The sequence below is a fragment of the Salvelinus namaycush genome, chromosome 29 (genome assembly GCF_016432855.1).
Source record: "Salvelinus namaycush isolate Seneca chromosome 29, SaNama_1.0, whole genome shotgun sequence".
Lineage (NCBI taxonomy): Eukaryota > Metazoa > Chordata > Actinopteri > Salmoniformes > Salmonidae > Salvelinus > Salvelinus namaycush.
The window spans coordinates 29,233,450-29,255,691 of record NC_052335.1 but is presented as its reverse complement, the minus strand read 5'-3'; the positions used below and the strand labels follow the sequence as shown (position 1 = coordinate 29,255,691).

General features: G+C 47.6%; 1 protein-coding gene across 1 annotated transcript in view; it reads left to right on the top strand.

Moving 5' to 3' along the window:
* Positions 1–21,803, top strand: part of LOC120024242 (protein eva-1 homolog C-like) — a 57,867-nt gene extending 36,064 nt beyond the window's left edge. The window contains exons 2-4 of the mRNA XM_038968437.1: positions 9,612–9,835; positions 18,989–19,112; positions 21,631–21,803. Of these exons, the coding sequence (XP_038824365.1) occupies positions 9,612–9,835; positions 18,989–19,112; positions 21,631–21,803 (521 nt within the window). The remainder of the gene's footprint in view (positions 1–9,611; positions 9,836–18,988; positions 19,113–21,630) is intronic.
* Positions 21,804–22,242: the final 439 nt, after the last annotated feature.

The window sequence follows — 22,242 nt, the reverse complement described above, 5'->3', positions numbered from 1 at the left end:
GAGAAGCTGAAGACTTGCCTTAGCTCCCACACCTAATGATTTTACCTCAGACTGCGAACACACACAGGATGTTGAGGTAAAGTCAAGTAAAGCCCTGGAATTTATGGGTGCAGGAGACCCGGAATCAAACCCAGTCTGTCGCACTGTATTTCTGTCTTGAGAATCTCATCTCATTCATAACCTCCTCTCCTTCCTCACCCCACATAACCACCATCATTCATAACCTCCTCTCCTTCCTCACCCCACATAACCAACATCATTCATAACCTCCTCTCCTTCCTCTCCTTCCTCACCCCACATAACCACCGTCATTCATAACCTCCTCTCCTTCCTCACCCCACATAACCAACATCATTTATAACCTCCTCTCCTTCCTCTCCTTCCTCTCCTTCCTCCCTCATCCCACATAACCACCATCATTCATAACCTCCTCTCCTTTCTCACCCCACATAACCACCATCATTCATAACCTCCTCTCCTTTCTCACCCCACATAACCACCATCATTTATAACCTCCTCTCCTTCCTCACCCCTCATAACCACCATCATTCATAACCTCCTCTCCTTCCTCTCCTTCCTCACCCCACATAACCACCATCATTCATAACCTCCTCTCCTTTCTCACCCCACATAACCACCATCATTCATAACCTCCTCTCCTTTCTCACCCCACATAACCACCATCATTTATAACCTCCTCTCCTTCCTCACCCCTCATAACCACCATCATTCATAACCTCCTCTCCTTCCTCTCCTTCCTCACCCCACATAACCACCATCATTCATAACCTCCTCTCCTTCCTCTCCTTCCTCACCCCACATAACCACCATCATTCATAACCTCCTCTCCTTTCTCACCCCACATAACCACCATCATTCATAACCTCCTCTCCTTCCTCTCCTTCCTCATCCCACATAACCACCATCATTCATAACCTCCTCTCCTTCCTCATCCCACATAACCACCATCATTTATAACCTCCTCTCCTTCCTCACCCCACATAACCACCATCATTCATAACCTCCTCTCCTTTCTCACCCCACATAATCACCATCATTCATAACCGCCTCTCCTTCCTCTCCTTCCTCACCCCACATAACCACCATCATTTATAACCTCCTCTCCTTCCTCTCCTTCCTCTCCTTCCTCACCCCACATAACCACCATCATTCATAACCTCCTCTCCTTTCTCACCCCACATAACCACCATCATTCATAACCTCCTCTCCTTTCTCACCCCACATAACCACCATCATTTATAACCTCCTCTCCTTCCTCCCTCATCCCACATAACCACCATCATTTATAACCTCCTCTCCTTCCTCCCTCATCCCACATAACCACCATCATTTATAACCTCCTCTCCTTCCTCCCTCATCCCACATAACCACCATCATTCATAACCTCCTCTCCTTTCTCACCCCACATAACCACCATCATTTATAACCTCCTCTCCTTCCTCACCCCTCATAACCACCATCATTCATAACCTCCTCTCCTTCCTCTCCTTCCTCACCCCACATAACCACCATCATTCATAACCTCCTCTCCTTTCTCACCCCACATAACCACCATCATTCATAACCTCCTCTCCTTTCTCACCCCACATAACCACCATCATTTATAACCTCCTCTCCTTCCTCACCCCTCATAACCACCATCATTCATAACCTCCTCTCCTTCCTCTCCTTCCTCACCCCACATAACCACCATCATTCATAACCTCCTCTCCTTCCTCTCCTTCCTCATCCCACATAACCACCATCATTCATAACCTCCTCTCCTTTCTCACCCCACATAACCACCATCATTCATAACCTCCTCTCCTTCCTCATCCCACATAACCACCATCATTTATAACCTCCTCTCCTTCCTCACCCCACATAACCACCATCATTCATAACCTCCTCTCCTTTCTCACCCCACATAACCACCATCATTCATAACCGCCTCTCCTTCCTCTCCTTCCTCACCCCACATAACCACCATCATTTATAACCTCCTCTCCTTCCTCTCCTTCCTCTCCTTCCTCTCCTTCCTCACCCCACATAACCACCATCATTCATAACCTCCTCTCCTTTCTCACCCCACATAACCACCATCATTCATAACCTCCTCTCCATTCTCACCCCACATAACCACCATCATTCATAACCTCCTCTCCTTTCTCACCCCACATAACCACCATCATTTATAACCTCCTCTCCTTCCTCTCCTTCCTCCCTCATCCCACATAACCACCATCATTCATAACCTCCTCTCCTTCCTCACCCCACATAACCACCATCAGACATAACCTCCTCTCCTTCCTCTCCTTCCTCCCTCATCCCACATAACCACCATCATTCATAACCTCCTCTCCTTCCTCACCCCACATAACCACCATCAGACATAACCTCCTCTCCTTCCTCTCCTTCCTCCCTCATCCCACATAACCACCATCATTCATAACCTCCTCTCCTTCCTCTCCTTCCTCACCCCACATAACCACCATCATTCATAACCTCCTCTCCTTTCTCACCCCACATAACCACCATCATTCATAACCTCCTCTCCTTCCTCACCCCACATAACCACCATCATTCATAACCTCCTCTCCTTCCTCACCCCACATAACCACCATCATTCATAACCTCCTCTCCTTTCTCACCCCACATAACCACCATCATTCATAACCTCCTCTCCTTCCTCACCCCACATAACCACCATCATTCATAACCTCCTCTCCTTTCTCACCCCACATAACCACCATCATTCATAACCTCCTCTCCTTCCTCATCCCACATAACCACCATCATTCATAACCTCCTCTCCTTTCTCACCCCACATAACCACCATCATTCATAACCTCCTCTCCTTCCTCTCCTTCCTCATCCCACATAACCACCATCATTCATAACCTCCTCTCCTTTCTCACCCCACATAACCACCATCATTCATAACCTCCTCTCCTTCCTCACCCCACATAACCACCATCATTCATAACCTCCTCTCCTTTCTCACCCCACATAACCACCATCATTCATAACCTCCTCTCCTTCCTCACCCCACATAACCACCATCATTCATAACCTCCTCTCCTTCCTCTCCTTCCTCACCCCACATAACCACCATCATTCATAACCTCCTCTCCTTCCTCTCCTTCCTCACCCCACATAACCACCATCATTCATAACCTCCTCTCCTTCCTCTCCTTCCTCATCCCACATAACCACCATCATTCATAACCTCCTCTCCTTTCTCACCCCACATAACCACCATCATTCATAACCTCCTCTCCTTCCTCACCCCACATAACCACCATCATTCATAACCTCCTCTCCTTCCTCTCCTTCCTCACCCCACATAACCACCATCATTCATAACCTCCTCTCCTTCCTCTCCTTCCTCACCCCACATAGCCACCATCAGACATAACCTTCTCTCCTTCCTCTCCTTCCTTCGTCCGGGTTAGAGTTTGGCTGGGGTAGGCCGTCATTGCAAATAAGATTATTATTATTATTTTTTATCTAGAGAAGGAGTTAGGATGGCCCCAAATGAAAAAGGAGAGAGAGATGTGTGTCTGTGTTTTCCCCCTGGTGGCATTGTCCAAGCTGTCCCTCAGGGCGACGCATGTCATTGGCTACCTGGTTTACACAGGTGTCTTAACCCCGCCTGATTGTTAGTCGTGAAAGGGGGCGTCAATCAACAGGTGGAGGGTTAACAGAGGAGGGTGGAACAATACGTACAAAAAGTGGAAAAGTGCTCCGGGGGCGTTTATGAGATAATCTGTTTGCTTTTACCCACAATCCCACAGGACAAGATGAAGGAAGGTGTTGCAGTGTGTTTTGTGGCTCAGAAACAGTTGCTTCAGGAACAAGTAAAAAACGGTTTAGTTAGTAACCCACCGCTTCACCTTTGAGAAAGTCCTTTACCAGTTGTCAAAACGGCTTGAAATGACTAAATTGCATCCAGTTCCGGTTACAAACTGTTTGCAAATGCAAAGGTGTAATTTCAACTAGATTTGCCTGCTGGGTTGTTGGATAAAGTCTGGATATTTCTTGTTAGTGTTTGTGTGACTTGTCCTTTATCGTTTCAATCCTCTGTTTGTCCCTCTCCCTTGTCCCTCACATGCTTGGTAGTTGCCACATTTTCCATGTGGCACCCAGCTCAGTGGCTGGAGCGGTATAGGGCTGGCAGTGCACATGCTCTATCATGGTCTTGGCCTGGGTCCAGGACAAGGCCTAATACTCAGTCCAAATAGACCTGTCTTATGCTCAGTGGGCAAAACCGGTTGCAATAACATCAGACTGACGTCCTGGTCAGGTTGTAGTCTGAATGTAAAAGGACGTTTTTTTAGACTGTTTTAGCATCCAGAATAAGACGCCTTTACCTGGTTGTATCAGTCACTTAAACAAGACAACAATCACGATATGACGTCTTTCCAGGCGCCGTGATTTCTTCATGGAGAACTCCGTTCAATAGGTCTTTATTTTCCCTGAAGGGCTAAAAGACGACTTTAAATGGTTGTAATCTGACATTGTATATCAGAAAAATGATGTCCCTTGACAACTTTTGCCCGCTGGGTAACTGTGGAGAAGAATGAGTTCAGTGTAAGGTTGTGTTCGTTGCCACGGCAGCCACCCTGGTTGTGTTGTTGTTTGTGTGTGTGGTCCTGTCAGGGGAAATGCCAAGTTCACCCGCTCTGGAATGCAGCAGACAGGGCTATGCCAGCAGAGGTGTGTGTTTGTGAAGTTACTTAGTTCCAAGTGTGTGCACTTCAGACCAGGCTAACTTAGCTTTGCGTTTTATGATCAAAGAGGTCGATCTATACCTGACTCTGCAAATCTCTCTGGCCTTAAAAGGCATCGCCATTAAAGCTTAAGTAGCTTACTGTAATAGTTAAAAGCATTGAAGTCAAGTTTTCCTGCTTTCATTTTCGAGATAAGGCAGTGTCAATAGAACAGCGAAAGAACAGAGGCTGTGCTGGGCGCCACTGTTGTCTAATTATGTCCCGGTGTTGACTCTTTCAGCTATCAGAGTTTCATGACCACACTCTATGGAACTACTGCACTGTTAGAGGTAACCATGGTAAAAAGGTGTGTGTTGTGTGTTTGTGTTTGTGTGTGTGTGTGTGTGTGTGTGTGTGTGTGTGTGTGTGTGTGTGTGTGTGTGTGTGTGTGTGTGTGTGTGTGTGTGTGTGTGTGTGTGTGTGTGTGTGTGTGTGTGTCACTGTGTATGGAAACAGTTCCTACATCCTCTAATGTACCTGTAGTGTTTGCGAAGCACTCAACAGTGGAAACATTTGACATATTGATGTTCAGCTGGCTGAATCAAACTGGTCATCTTTTTAAACTTAATTTTCCAAGCAAAGTTTTGTACCAATGGATTGCTGACAGCCTTAAAATGGCTCCTTGTTTTGGGTAAAGACAATTTGATTTTATGAATTTTTCACATGCGCCGAATGCAAAAGGTGTAGACTTTACTGTGAAATGCTTACTTACGAGCCCTCTCCCAATAATGCAAAGGATTTTTTTTTTTTAAGGTAATAGTAACACAATAAAATAACAATAACAAGATTATATACAAGGAGTACCAGTACTGAGTTAATGTGCAGGGGTACGAGATAGTTGAGGTAATACAGTTGAAGTCGGAAGTTTAAATACACCTTACCCAAATACATTTCAACTCCGTTTTTCACAATTTCTGACATTTAGTCCTAGTAAAAATTCCCTGTCTTAGGTCAGTTAGGATCACCACTTTATTTGAAGAATGTGAAATGTCAGAATAATAGTAGAGAGAATGATTTATTTCAGCTTTTATTTCTTTCATCACATTCCCCGTGGGTCAGAAGTTTACATGCACTCAATTAGTATTTGGTAGCATTGCCTTTAAATTGTTTAACTTCTGTAAAATGTTTCGTGTAGCCTTCCACAAGCTTCCCACAATAAGTGGATGAATTTTGGCCCATTTCTCCTGACAGAGCTGGTGTAACTGAGTCAGGTTTGTACGCCTCTTTGCTCGCACACGCTTTTTCAGTTCTGCCCACAAATTTTCTATAGGATTGAGGTCAGGGCTTTGTGATGGCCACTCCAATACCTTGACTTAGTTGTCCTTAAGCCATTTTGCCACAACAACAAATTTTTCTACCTCATAATGCCATCTATTTTGTGAAGTGCACCAGTCCCTCCTGCAGCAAAGCACCCCCACAACATGATGCTGCTTTACGGTTGGGATGGTGTTCTTCGGCTTGCAAGCCTGCCCCTTTTTCCTCCAAACATAACGATGGTCATTATGGCTAAACAGTTCTATTTTTGTTTCATCAGACCAGAGGACATTTCTCCAAAAAGTACGATCTTGGTCCCCATGTGCAGTTGCAAACCGTAGTCTGGCTTTTTTATGTCGGTTTTGTAGCAGTGGCTTCTTCCTTGCTGCGCGGCCTTTCAGGTTATGTCGACATAGGACTCGTTTTACTGTGGATATAGATAGTTTTGTACCTATTTCCTCCAGCATCTTCACAAGGTCCTTTGCTGTTGTTCTGGGATTGATTTTCCCTTTTCGCACCAAAGTACGTTCATCTCTAGGAGACAGAACGCGTCTCCTTCCTGAGCGGTATGACAGCTGCGTGGTCCCATGGTGTTTATACTTGCATACTATTGTTTGTACAGATGAACGTGGTACCTTGTGGTGGTCTACAATTTTTATCTGAGGTCTTGGCTGAGTTCTTTTGATTTTCCCATGATGTCAAGCAAAGAGGCACTGAGTTTGAAGGTAGGCCTTGAAATACATCCACAGGTACACCTCCAATTGACTCAAATTATTTTAATTAGCCTATCAGAAGCTTCTAAAGCCATTACATAATTGTATGGAATTTTCCAAGCTGTTTAAAGGCACAGTCAACTTAGTGTATGTAAACTTCTGACCCACTGGAATTGTGATACAGTGAATTATAAGTGAAATAATCTGTCTGTAAACAATTGTTGGAAAAATTACTTGTGTCATGCACAAAGTAGATGTCCTAACCGACTTGTCGAAACTATAGTTTGTTAACAAGAAATTTGTGGAGTGGTTGAAAAAATAGTTTTAATGACTCCAACCTAAGTTTACGTAAACTTCCGACTTCAACTGTATGTACATGTAGGTAGGGGTAAAGGTGACTAGGCAATCAAGGTAGATAATAAACAGAGTAGCAGCAGCTTGTGTGTGGCGTCAATCTGCATGTGTGTGTGTCTTCTGTATGTTAGCGTATGTAGTGTGTGGGCATGTGTACTTTGGATTGTCAGTGTAGGATGTGTGACTGTGGGTAGAGTCCAGTGAGTGTGCATAGATCCAGTGCAAGCGAGTGGCTGACTTGGGTGGCTGGAGTCTTGACAATTTTTAGGGTCTATCTCTGACACCGTCTGGTATACATGTCTTGGATGGCTGGGAGCTTGGCCCCAGTGATGTACTGGGCCGTATGACCTACCCTCTGTCGCGCCTTATTGGTTGCCATACCAAGCGGTGATGCATCCAGTCAAGATGCTCTCAATGGTGTAGCTGTAGAGCTTTTTGAGGATCTGAGGGCCTATGTCAAATCGTTTTATTCCATCATGCATGTTATAGGTTTCGTTAACAGTAATTTGTCATAAGCTGACGCGAACAGTCATGACTGCTTATGACTGCTTATGATAGATGATAAGGTCATTGGTATGATAGTTTTATCTAGCCCTTATGGTCGATGGGTTCAAGTAAAGTGGAACATGGGTTTCAAACCTTATTTTGGCACAGGGCCTGTATTGAAAACAATTCCCTACTGCCAATAGGCCGATTTCTGTTCCAAATGGCACCCTATTCCCTATACAGGGCACTACTTTGACCAGAGCCCAATGGAACCCTATTTCCCATATAGGGCACTACTTTCGACCAGAGCTCTATGGAACCCTATTCCCCATTTAGGGCACTGCTTTTGACCAGAGCTCCTTGGGACCTGGTCAACAGTAGTGCAATATTCAGAGAATAGAGTATCACTTGAGACGCAGCCTCTGTTTATCTTGACAACTTTTGTCCTGAATGTTCCTCTGCCAGCTGTCAATCATTTGGCTGAATAGTTTCACAAAGAAGGAGGAAAAAAGACACCATATGACAAAGCAGTGCTCCCTCTTTTATCTCCGCTCTCCTTCTCGCAGGCAGGAATGTTAATGGTGCTGGTTCTTTGTGATGGGGTTCAGCTCTCCTGACTGACTGACTGACTGACTGACTGACTGACTGACTGACTGACTGACTGACTGACTGACTGACTGACTGACTGACTGACTGACTGACAGGCTGGGGGCTCACAATGACAGAGAATGCTGGCTAACACCGTAATTAGCTATAGCATTCAAAGAGACAGTCTAGACCTGTGAAGTTTCAAGTAAAATAACATTACAAGTGTTTTATGATTGTTTCCCAATAGGCCTATTTATGTTTTTTTTTTAAATACACTTTTTAAATATGGAATGCATTTCTAAACATGGTGGTTGGCTAACTGACACCTAGTCCGAGAAGAGACTCACTAACTCTAACAAACAAAGGGCTTACCGATGGAGACAGGGTGAGACAAACTCAGGGTTAGCAGACTTAGCACTCGCGCTGGTTAGCTTAGCGAGGGCTTTAGCTCAAGCCTAGGAAGCTCAGATAGCTTTAAATGCTGGGTCTGTTCTTTAGATATGCCTGGAGGCTAACAATGCTAACAGCTAATGACGCTAGGGCCAGGACTTTTAGCGTCTGTGTAGTGTTGTGGTATTCTAGGCCCGGAGCCATGGTTTTTGATATGGTTAAGTGAAGGCAGTCGTTTTGTCAGGGCTTGTTGATGTGTAACATGACTAATGGACCATGGAAACAGGGGGCTCTTCCACAGAAGCTTCCTATTATCTAGACACAAAACCACTACGCGACCATATTGGCGCTGCCTCCCTTGACAGGGTGTGTCTGTGTTAACGAACAAAAACAAAATATAGCGCAGATAAGACAACACGCTAGCTCTCTCAATATGACATCATCACCATGAAATGAGGGATTAAATTAAAGGAAGGAGGAGAGTGTTTCTTCCGAGGTGGTCCAACCCATGCAAGACAAAGCAAAGCTTGCCAGGCTGTGTGTGTGATTGGCATTGCTGATTGCCTTATTATCCAGTATGTGTTTTGTTCCTCTTTGATGCCAATTGACTGAGATAGAACTGCTGCAGCTGTGTGCCACACATTCTAAGTAAAAGTCTTTCAGGATTCAACACACCCATGGCTTTGTCCATTTGAACATCCTGGGGACTGTGTGTGTGTGTTTCTTTACACTGGGGAGGTGGAGGAGTGAAATGTCTCCTATTCAGATAATCTTTGTTTTGTAGTGAATGGTCTCCTATTCATCGTGTCTTTTGTTTGGAGTATGATTTTAGGCTTTGCATTCCAGATTGTCTTTAATGCAGTCACACTGCACTGAGGATCAGATCTCACAACACCTGTAGAAGTGATTAGCATCTCAGGAAATACACATTGACATGATATAGCAATCTGCTGAAAAGATGACCTGGAACACCACTTAAGAGTTGATGGACTGTAAATAGGTGTTGGAGTGCAGCTGTTTTCGTGGTAACCATGGTGTTTTTCTTATCTCCTAGGTTACCTATCCAAAGTGTTGAGGAACTACACCGAGCAGGCTTGTGACGGCGACTTCCTGTCGGTCCGCTGCCCGCCCCGCACCACCATCACCGTCCAATCGGCTTTCTACGGCAGGAAAGGCCCCTCCCACCCCCAGCAGTGCCCGTCCTACCCGAGATACACCCTTGTAGGGACACACCCACTGGAGGATGACACATATTGTTACATGTCCACTGCACTACAGGTAACCATACACACCCCATGTACTTTAATGCTTCTCTCTGCCACTAGTACAGTAACGACAGTCATTCAATAATGCTCATCTTCTGGTTTCGACATTTGTCCAGGTTGTGTTTCCCAAAAGCCTCTTATCAAAATGGCTCATTATTTTTCTCTCTGGGAAACAATACTTTCTTCTCCTCTTTAGTCAGATCAGGGCCCATATCCATAAAGCATCTCAGAAAAGGAGTGCTGATTTAGGATCACTTTTAGCTATTAGATCACAATGAACAGGAATGGAAGGACAGGGAGAACCAGATCCTATTGTTTTATTTAACTAGGCAAGTCAGTTAAGAACAAATTCTTATTTACAATGACGGCCTAGAAACAGTGGGTTAACTGCCTTGTTCAGGGGCAGAACGACAAATTTTTACCTTGTCGGCTTGGGGATTTGATCTAGCAACCTTCCGGTTAATGGCCCAACACTCTAACCACTAGGCTACCTGCTCTAACCACTAGGCTACCTGCTCTAACCACTAGGCTACCTGCTCTAACCACTAGGCTACCTGCTCTAACCACTAGGCTACCTACCTCTAACCACTAGGCTACCTGCTCTAACCACTAGGCTACCTGCTCTAACCACTAGGCTACCTGCTCTAACCACTAGGCTACCTGCTCTAACCACTAGGCTATCTGCTCTAACCACTAGGCTATCTGCTCTAACCACTAGGCTACCTACCTCTAACCACTAGGCTACCTGCTCTAACCACTAGGCTACCTGCTCTAACCACTAGGCTACCTGCCTCTAGCCACTAGGCTACCTGCTCTAACCACTAGGCTACCTGCTCTAACCACTAGGCTACCTGCTCTAACCACTATGCTACCTGCTCTAACCACTAGGCTACCTGCTCTAACCACTATGCTACCTGCTCTAACCACTATGCTACCTGCTCTAACCACTAGGCTACCTGCCTCTAACCACTAGGCTACCTGCTCTAACCACTAGGCTACCTGCTCTAACCACTAGGCTACCTGCTCTAACCACTAGGCTACCTACCTCTAACCACTAGGCTACCTGCTCTAACCACTAGGCTACCTGCTCTAACCACTAGGCTACCTGCTCTAACCACTAGGCTACCTGCTCTAACCACTAGGCTATCTGCTCTAACCACTAGGCTACCTACCTCTAACCACTAGGCTACCTGCTCTAACCACTAGGCTACCTGCTCTAACCACTAGGCTACCTGCCTCTAGCCACTAGGCTACCTGCTCTAACCACTAGGCTACCTGCTCTAACCACTAGGCTACCTGCTCTAACCACTATGCTACCTGCTCTAACCACTAGGCTACCTGCTCTAACCACTAGGCTACCTGCTCTAACCACTATGCTACCTGCCGCCCCATCTTAGATCAGTACTCTGTGATGCTTTTTGAATACAGACCCAGGCATTTGAAACAGTAGCTATAATGCTCTGGGGATTTCAGAGAAGGTTGCACCCTTCTCTCTTTCTCATGTATTCCCCCCCCCCCCCCCCCCCTTCTGGATCCTCATTCACTCATCTACCACATCCCTCCCTCCATCTCAACAGAGCCTGTCGTTGTTTGGCACCTAAAGCCGTCTGAGAAACTTCCAGAAAGAGAAAAGCCTCCACACAACAAGGGTTAAAACCCAGCCAATGCCAATGCCGCCACCGCTGATTGCGTAACGCTTTGTGTGAGAATGTTTTCCGGCAAGTGACACACTTTAAGGAGAAGGCATGGAGAGGCAGGCCCAGCCAGCCCTACTACACAAAGCCGTTTCATTGAGTCTTTGCCACGACATCCCCATCTTAAATTGATTGGGGGTGCAACGAATAGACTGAAGGCCTCCTTTTGTGTGGGGGGTACACACACACACCCACTCCTGTCCTTTCAGAGTTCTGTTGCCCTCGTCTCCCTCCCACTTTATCTCAAAATAGCTGAATGACGATCATGAGCGCTAAGCTTCAGATCTAGAGATGGTGCCCAAATGAGAGAAACCAACCCAGAGGCCCTCAGTTGCAATCACTTGGTACTAGAGTGTAGCAACTTTGCTCAATTCAACTCTTGTCTGTTCCAACAACGTCTTGAAAGAAACAATTGATGTGATGGTAGCGGTTTTAATCCCGATTTCAAAATCTTTAATATAAAGAGCTTTGAAGACAGGTAGATACGAAGTCACAAGCTTTTTTAGGACTACATGGGGGGTATAGGCTGCTGTACTTTTTCCCATATCCTATCCCTGGCCATTATGTCTCCTTAATGACGCGTGACGACATGACATAAATGTCAGCGTGCTTGAGATTTATGATCTGGCAGCATACGGCAGCAGCACACATATGCCAGAAGAACTCTGGGAGGTTGTCTTCTACACACCAGAACACTGGGAGGTTGTCTTCTACACGCCAGAAGAACTCTGGGAGGTTGTCTTCTACACACCAGAACACTGGGAGGTTGTCTTCTACACGCCAGGAGAACACTGGGAGGTTGTCTTCTACACGCCAGGAGAACACTGGGAGGTTGTCTTCTACACGCCAGGAGAACACTGGGAGGTTGTCTTCTACACACCAGAACACTGGGAGGTTGTCTTCTACACACCAGAACACTGGGAGGTTGTCTTCTACACACCAGAACACTGGGAGGTTGTCTTCTACACACCAGAACACGGGGAGGTTGTCTTCTACACACCAGAACACTGGGAGGTTGTCTTCTACACGCCAGGAGAACACTGGGAGGTTGTCTTCTACACGCCAGGAGAACACTGGGAGGTTGTCTTCTACACGCCAGGAGAACACTGGGAGGTTGTCTTCTACACACCAGAACACTGGGAGGTTGTCTTCTACACACCAGAACACTGGGAGGTTGTCTTCTACACACCAGAACACTGGGAGGTTGTCTTCTACACACCAGAACACTGGGAGGTTGTCTTCTACACACCAGAACACGGGGAGGTTGTCTTCTACACACCAGAACACTGGGAGGTTGTCTTCTACACACCAGAACACTGGGAGGTTGTCTTCTACACGCCAGGAGAACACTGGGAGGTTGTCTTCTACACACCAGAACACTGGGAGGTTGTCTTCTACACACCAGGAGAACACTGGGAGGTTGTCTTCTACACGCCAGAACAGTGGGAGGTTGTCTTCTACACACCAGGAGAACACTGGGAGGTTGTCTTCTACACGCCAGAACAGTGGGAGGTTGTCTTCTACACACCAGAACACTGGGAGGTTGTCTTCTACACACCAGGAGAACACTGGGAGGTTGTCTTCTACACGCCAGAACAGTGGGAGGTTGTCTTCTACACACCAGGAGAACACTGGGAGGTTGTCTTCTACACGCCAGAACAGTGGGAGGTTGTCTTCTACACACCAGAACACTGGGAGGTTGTCTTCTACACACCAGGAGAACTCTGGGAGGTTGTCTTCTACACACCAGAACACTGGGAGGTTGTCTTCTACACACCAGAACACTGGGAGGTTGTCTTCTACACACCAGGAGAACACTGGGAGGTTGTCTTCTACACACCAGAACACTGGGAGGTTGTCTTCTACACACCAGAACACTGGGAGGTTGTCTTCTACACACCAGAACACGGGGAGGTTGTCTTCTACACACCAGAACACGGGGAGGTTGTCTTCTACACACCAGAACACTGGGAGGTTGTCTTCTACACACCAGAACACTGGGAGGTTGTCTTCTACACGCTGGAACACTGGGAGGTTGTCTTCTACACACCAGAACTCTGGGAGGTTGTCTTCTACACACCAGCACACTGGGAGGTTGTCTTCTACACACCAAAACACTGGGAGGTTGTCTTCTACACGCTGGAACACTGGGAGGTTGTCTTCTACACACCAGAATTCTGGGAGGTTGTCTTCTACACACCAGCACACTGGGAGGTTGTCTTCTACACACCAAAACACTGGGAGGTTGTCTTCTACACGCTGGAACACTGGGAGGTTGTCTTCTACACACCAGAACACTGGGAGGTTGTCTTCTACACACCAGAACACTGGGAGGTTGTCTTCTACACACCAAAACACTGGGAGGTTGTCTTCTACACGCCGGAACACTGGGAGGTTGTCTTCTACACGCCAGAACAGTGGGAGGTTGTCTTCTACACACCAGAACTCTGGGAGGTTATCTTCTACACACCAGAACACTGGGAGGTTGTCTTCTACACACCAGAACACTGGGAGGCTGTCTTCTACACGCCAGAACAGTGGGAGGTTGTCTTCTACACACCAGAACTCTGGGAGGTTGTCTTCTACACACCAGAACACTGGGAGGTTGTCTTCTACACACCAGAACTCTGGGAGGTTGTCTTCTACACTCCGGGAGAACACTGGGAGGTTGTCTTCCACACACCAGAACACTGGGAGGTTGTCTTCTACACACCATAACACTGGGAGGTTGTCTTCTACACACCAGAACACTGGGAGGTTGTCTTCTACACACCAGAACACTGGGAGGTTGTCTTCTACACACCAGAACTCTGGGAGGTTGTCTTCTACACACCAGGAGAACTCTGGGAGGTTGTCTTCTACACACCAGGAGAACTCTGGGAGGTTGTCTTCTACACACCAGAACTCTGGGAGGTTGTCTTCTACACACCAGAACACTGGGAGGTTGTCTTCTACACACCAGAACACTGGGAGGTTGTCTTCTACACACCAGGAGAACTCTGGGAGGTTGTCTTCTACACACCAGGAGAACTCTGGGAGGTTGTCTTCTACACACCAGAACACTGGGAGGTTGTCTTCTACACACCAGAACACTGGGAGGTTGTCTTCTACACACCAGAACACTGGGAGGTTGTCTTCTACACACCAGAACACTGGGAGGTTGTCTTCTACACGCCAGGAGAACACTGGGAGGTTGTCTTCTACACGCCAGAACTCTGGGAGGTTGTCTTCTACACACCAGAACACTGGGAGGTTGTCTTCTACACACCAGAACACTGGGAGGTTGTCTTCTACACACCAGAACTCTGGGAGGTTGTTTTCTACACACCAGAACACTGGGAGGTTGTCTTCTACACACCAGAACACTGGGAGGTTGTCTTCTACACGCCAGGAGAACACTGGGAGGTTGTCTTCTACACGCCAGAACTCTGGGAGGTTGTCTTCTACACACCAGAACTCTGGGAGGTTGTCTTCTACACACCAGAACACTGGGAGGTTGTCTTCTACACACCAGAACACTGGGAGGTTGTCTTCTACACACCAGAACACTGGGAGGTTGTCTTCTACACACCAGAACTCTGGGAGGTTGTCTTCTACACACCAGGAGAACTCTGGGAGGTTGTCTTCTACACACCAGGAGAACTCTGGGAGGTTGTCTTCTACACACCAGGAGAACTCTGGGAGGTTGTCTTCTACACACCAGGAGAACTCTGGGAGGTTGTCTTCTACACACCAGGAGAACTCTGGGAGGTTGTCTTCTACACACCAGGAGAACTCTGGGAGGTTGTCTTCTACACACCAGAACACTGGGAGGTTGTCTTCTACACACCAGAACACTGGGAGGTTGTCTTCTACACACCAGGAGAACTCTGGGAGGTTGTCTTCTACACACCAGAACACTGGGAGGTTGTCTTCTACACACCAGAACACTGGGAGGTTGTCTTCTACACGCCAGGAGAACACTGGGAGGTTGTCTTCTACACGCCAGAACTCTGGGAGGTTGTCTTCTACACACCAGAACTCTGGGAGGTTGTCTTCTACACACCAGAACACTGGGAGGTTGTCTTCTACACACCAGAACACTGGGAGGTTGTCTTCTACACACCAGAACACTGGGAGGTTGTCTTCTACACACCAGAACACTGGGAGGTTGTCTTCTACACACCAGAACACTGGGAGGTTGTCTTCTACACACCAGAACTCTGGGAGGTTGTCTTCTACACGCCAGGAGACGTCTTCAAAACATCTCTTTTTGTTTTAATGGAAGTCATTGCTCGTTTGCCAACTTTGCCCAGAAAAAGGCACCGATCTACTGGTCACAACTCCCACTTCCACATGCAATCATAAATGGGCGCCGCCCAGCATAAAAGTGGCATACGTCAATAGTGTGATGCATTCTGGTAAAAAATTACAGAAACAAAATAATTTTAAATAATTTTTCTATTCACCTCTAGGAAATGGGAATTTGGTCAGGGAGGGAGGGAGGGAGGTATAATTCCTTGTTGTGGAATGTAGTAGAATGTTACTCAGAAAAGAAGGAAAGGTGTGAAGGATTCTTCATGCATCCCATCCCAAAAGTTTCGGAACAGTTCATATGCATATGTTATGACGACATTTTGTGACGTTTTAGTCTTTGGCATGGGTTTCTTCGGCTGTTCACGCTCACAATTTTTTGTAGGAGGCAAGCCTGTTGTCGATAGGCGAAATCTATGTTGTTTCGTCTGTGATTGGTCAACAGTAGGGATTCTTCAATTAAGTGTTTGTTGTCATTTAATGAGAGACAAATCCTTTTCATGCAAATTTCTTCACTTGAGAAATACTTCACCAGACATCTTAGTTCGATGTATTATTGACAGATTTCTTGAGTTACCTTAGATTAATTAGACTATTTTGAGGCAGACTGGCAATGACGTCTCAAGATGGACAAACGGTACTATTGCCGCTTGTTTTTCAAGTTAAAGTCTTTTAAGGGAGTTTGCGAGCACAATCGTTCAGCTAGGCAAAGCATGCTGACGCCTTAAGACTGTGAAATCTGAGCTATGGATGAAATGCCAGGAAGCTGGAGTGTAGAACTGTTCCCATGGCCTGGGAGGAGAAGGAGATGCCAGGAAGCTGGAGTGTAGAACTGTTCCCATGGCCTGGGAGGAGAAGGAGATGCCAGGAAGCTGGAGTGTAGAACTGTTCCCATGGCCTGGGAGGAGAAGGAGATGCCAGGAAGCTGGAGTGTAGAACTGTTCCCATGGCCTGGGAGGAGAAGGAGATGCCAGGAAGCTGGAGTGTAGAACTGTTCCCATGGCCTGGGAGGAGAAGGAGATGCCAGGAAGCTGGAGTGTAGAACTGTTCCCATGGCCTGGAAGGAGAAGGAGATGCCAGGAAGCTGGAGTGTAGAACTGTTCCCATGGCCTGGAAGGAGAAAGAGATGCCAGGAAGCTGGAGTGTAGAACTGTTCCCATGGCCTGGAAGGAGAAGGAGATGCCAGGAAGCTGGAGTGTAGAACTGTTCCCATGGCCTGGGAGGAGAAGGAGATGCCAGGAAGCTGGAGTGTAGAACTGTTCCCATGGCCTGGAAGGAGAAGGAGATGCCAGGAAGCTGGAGTGTAGAACTGTTCCCATGGCCTGGAAGGAGAAGGAGATGCCAGGAAGCTGGAGTGTAGAACTGTTCCCATGGCCTGGAAGGAGAAGGAGATGCCAGGAAGCTGGAGTGTAGAACTGTTCCCATGGCCTGGAAGGAGAAGGAGATGCCAGGAAGCTGGAGTGTAGAACTGTTCCCATGGCCTGGAAGGAGAAGGAGATGCCAGGAAGCTGGAGTGTAGAACTGTTCCGATGGCCTGGAGGAGAAGGAGATGCCAGGAAGCTGGAGTGTAGAACTGTTCCCATGGCCTGGGAGGAGAAGGAGATGCCAGGAAGCTGGAGTGTAGAACTGTTCCCATGGCCTGGGAGGAGAAGGAGATGCCAGGAAGCTGGAGTGTAGAACTGTTCCCATGGCCTGGGAGGAGAAGGAGATGCCAGGAAGCTGGAGTGTAGAACTGTTCCCATGGCCTGGGAGGAGAAGGAGATGCCAGGAAGCTGGAGTGTAGAACTGTTCCCATGGCCTGGAAGGAGAAGGAGATGCCAGGAAGCTGGAGTGTAGAACTGTTCCCATGGCCTGGAAGGAGAAAGAGATGCCAGGAAGCTGGAGTGTAGAACTGTTCCCATGGCCTGGAAGGAGAAGGAGATGCCAGGAAGCTGGAGTGTAGAACTGTTCACATGGCCTGGGAGGAGAAGGAGATGCCAGGAAGCTGGAGTGTAGAACTGTTCCCATGGCCTGGAAGGAGAAGGAGATGCCAGGAAGCTGGAGTGTAGAACTGTTCCCATGGCCTGGAAGGAGAAGGAGATGCCAGGAAGCTGGAGTGTAGAACTGTTCCCATGGCCTGGAAGGAGAAGGAGATGCCAGGAAGCTGGAGTGTAGAACTGTTCCCATGGCCTGGAAGGAGAAGGAGATGCCAGGAAGCTGGAGTGTAGAACTGTTCCCATGGCCTGGAAGGAGAAGGAGATGCCAGGAAGCTGGAGTGTAGAACTGTTCCGATGGCCTGGAGGAGAAGGAGATGCCAGGAAGCTGGAGTGTAGAACTGTTCCCATGGCCTGGAAGGAGAAGGAGATGCCAGGAAGCTGGAGTGTAGAACTGTTCCTATGGCCTGGGAGGAGAAGGAGATGCCAGGAAGCTGGAGTGTAGAACTGTTCCCATGGCCTGGAAGGAGAAGGAGATGCCAGGAAGCTGGAGTGTAGAACTGTTCCCATGGCCTGGGAGGAGAAGGAGATGCCAGGAAGCTGGAGTGTAGAACTGTTCCCATGGCCTGGGAGGAGAAGGAGATGCCAGGAAGCTGGAGTGTAGAACTGTTCCCATGGCCTGGGAGGAGAAGGAGATGCCAGGAAGCTGGAGTGTAGAACTGTTCCCATGGCCTGGGAGGAGAAGGAGATGCCAGGAAGCTGGAGTGTAGAACTGTTCCCATGGCCTGGAAGGAGAAGGAGATGCCAGGAAGCTGGAGTGTAGAACTGTTCCCATGGCCTGGGAGGAGAAGGAGATGCCAGGAAGCTGGAGTGTAGAACTGTTCCCATGGCCTGGGAGGAGAAGGAGAAGCCAGGAAGCTGGAGTGTAGAACTGTTCCCATGGCCTGGAAGGAGAAGGAGATGCCAGGAAGCTGGAGTGTAGAACTGTTCCCATGGCCTGGAAGGAGAAGGAGATGCCAGGAAGCTGGAGTGTAGAACTGTTCCCATGGCCTGGGAGGAGAAGGAGATGCCAGGAAGCTGGAGTGTAGAACTGTTCCCATGGCCTGGGAGGAGAAGGAGAAGCCAGGAAGCTGGAGTGTAGAACTGTTCCCATGGCCTGGGAGAAGGGGATGGTTAGGGTGTTTGAAGTGGTTTTTGGTTTGTGTGCCCTCCGGCTTGATCATTGTTCTCTCTCTCTCTCCCTCAATATCTCTCTTTCAATGGTAGAAAATGTTGGATGAGTGCCAGGACAGGAGGATCTGTCAGGTCCTTGTCACCAGTCGTCTCTTCGGGATGGACCCGTGCCCCAGTAGCAGCAAATACCTCATTGTGTGGTACAAATGCATGCCTAGTAAGTCCCTCCCTCATCACCCCTGAGTTTCTTTGTCATTTATACTCTACCTTATAGTGACTGATCCTGTCTGTCTATTTCTTACACACACACACACACACACACACACACACACACACACACACACACACACACACACACACACACACACACACACACACACACACACACACACACACACACACACACACATACACACACACATACACAAAGACATCCTTGGTGACACTATGAAGGTTTAAATCCCATTCATACTAATGTGCAGAAACAGAAGCCTTGATAATGTGGATGCAAGTTGGCATTTATTGGGTTGACTCATGTACTGGAGGCAGCTCTGCAGGGTGGTCACTAGCTGGCACACCCACAAAGTCATAAAATCTGATTTTAACCTTGACCTTGATCACACCGTTTATTTTATGCCTAACTAACTTGAAATTGAGACCAAAAAGCAATTTTTTGTTTGAATACATTTTTCCGATATATAGACAATTTTGACTTTGCAGCTGGTCCATCTAGTGTAAATCGCTCTGCCTCTAAGACAAGAGTCATCCCAATGATTGTCAACCTGCAATGTGGATGTGTTTAGCCATGCACAGGTATTCCACAAACAGAGCCCAGTCACAGTAACCTGTGACAGCTGAACTCTCTGAAAATCCAAACTATGGACATGGGGGAGTGGGACAGGAATGCAGCGGAGAAGACTGGGACAAGGAATGAGAGAGAGAGAGAGATGATTTTCAACCCAGCTCTCTCTCCCTCTCTCTCTATTCATCTGTTTCCATCCCTCCCTCACCCTCTTTCCTTTCAGAGGCAGTGACACCTGCTCGTTGCACCTCACTACAACCCCACTTAGATCCTACAGAGACATTTCTCTGTCGCCCAGAAGTCATTGGTTAAGTGACAGAGGACAAAAGAGCTGTTGATTGGTCCAGGGTCAGGGTAGTGGAGGGGTCAGTGGAGTGAGTGGCCACTCCCAGTCAGTCTAGTGTGACCACACCACAGCTCAGGAATAACATGAATGGATTTAGCTACTACAACACCCTGGGTGGCTGGGATTACACCACTGGTATTCTGGCTCTGAGAGAAGGTATTACACCACTGGTATTCTGTCTCTGAGAGAAGGGATTACACCACTGGTATTCTGGCTCTGAGAGAAGGGATTACACCACTGGTATTCTGGCTCTGAGAGAAGGGATTACACCACTGGTATTCTGACTCTGAGAGAAGGGATTACACCACTGGTATTCTGGCTCTGAGAGAAGGGATTACACCACTGGTATTCTGACTATGAGAGAAGGGATTACACCACTGGTATTCTGGCTCTGAGAGAAGGGATTACACCACTGGTATTCTGACTCTGAGAGAATGGATTACACCACTGGTATTCTGGCTCTGAGAGAAGGGATTACACCACTGGTATTCTAGCTCTGAGAGAAGGGGTTACACCACTGGTATTCTGGCTGAGAGAAGGGATTACACCACTGGTATTCTGGCTCTGAGAGAAGGGATTACACCACTGGTATTCTGACTGAGAGAAGGGGTTACACCACTGGTATTCTGGCTCTGAGAGAAGGGATTACACCACTGGTATTCTGACTGAGAGAAGGGATTACACCACTGGTATTCTGGCTCTGAGAGAAGGGATTACACCACTGGTATTCTGACTGAGAGAAGGGATTACACCACTGTTATTCTGGCTCTGAGAGAAGGGATTACACCACTGGTATTCTGACTGAGAGAAGGGATTACACCACTAGTATTCTGGCTCTGAGAGAAGGAGAGAAGGAGGGAGGGGAGGAAAGATGGATGGGGAGAGAGGTTTAAATTTGAGGATGTAGGACAGAAAGAGTGAGGGAAGGCTCATGGTGCTTAGAAAGGGATGATGGAGAGAAGTATTTAGAACACACACACCTGAATACCTGAACACCTGCACACTTTCACACCTTCACACATGCACACCTGAACACCTACACACTTTCACACCTTCACACGTGCACACCTGAACACCTACACACTTTCACACCTTCACACCTGCACACTTTCACACCTGCACACTTTCACACCTTCACACGTGCACACCTGAACACCTACACACTTTCACACCTTCACACGTGCACACCTGAACACCTACACACTTTCACACCTTCACACGTGCACACCTGAACACCTACACACTTTCACACCTGAAAACCTGAACACCTGCACACTTTCACACCTTCACACGTGCACACCTGAACACCTACACACTTTCACACCTTCACACCTGAAAACCTGAACACCTGCACACTTTCACACCTTCACACGTGCACACCTGAACACCTACACACTTTCACACCTTCGCACGTGCACACCTGAACACCTGCACACTTTCACACCTTCACACGTGCACACCTGAACACCTGCACACTCACAGGGAAAATAAAAGGCTAACTTCAGAGTAAGCCTGAGACCGACAGAAAGGGTAAGGTGTGTCTGTGATGATACTAAAGATGATATCTCTCCCTCCACCCCCTTCCAGATGAGTATAAGAGTACGGTGGTGTGTGAGGAGGAGAGGATGAAGCTGAGCTGTAAACAGGGGATGCAGATTGCCGTCTACTCTGCCATGTTTGGTCGAACCCAACAGGGGACCCTGGAGTGTCCTACCCACCACAGGGCACCCTCCGTAGGTAAGACCGTCACCCATGTATAGAACCTGGAGTTTTCCCCAAAGCTTGATCTGATCATTCAACACTCTTGGCCTGTAGTCTCTAGGTAACTAGGACTGAAAGGTTTTCTCAGAATAACCATCTGGCCTTTATGGCCACACATGTACTCTTCTAATATCCACCCGTCACAGCGAGAAGAGGACTGGCCACCCCTCAGAGCCTGGTTCCTCTGTACAGTAGGTTTCTTCTGAGGTTCCTGTCTTTCTAGTGAGTGTTTCCTAGCCACTGTACTTCTACATCTGCATTGCTTGCTGTTTGGGGTTTTAGGCTGGGTTTCTGTATAACACGTTGTGACAACTGCTGATGTGAAAAGGGCTTTATACACTGGTCAGTTGGGAAAAGGCACTTACTATCACTATGGGTGCCTGCCCCTACAACAACCTTCATTGTTTGGAAACCTGAAGGGACTGGTAAATTGGCACC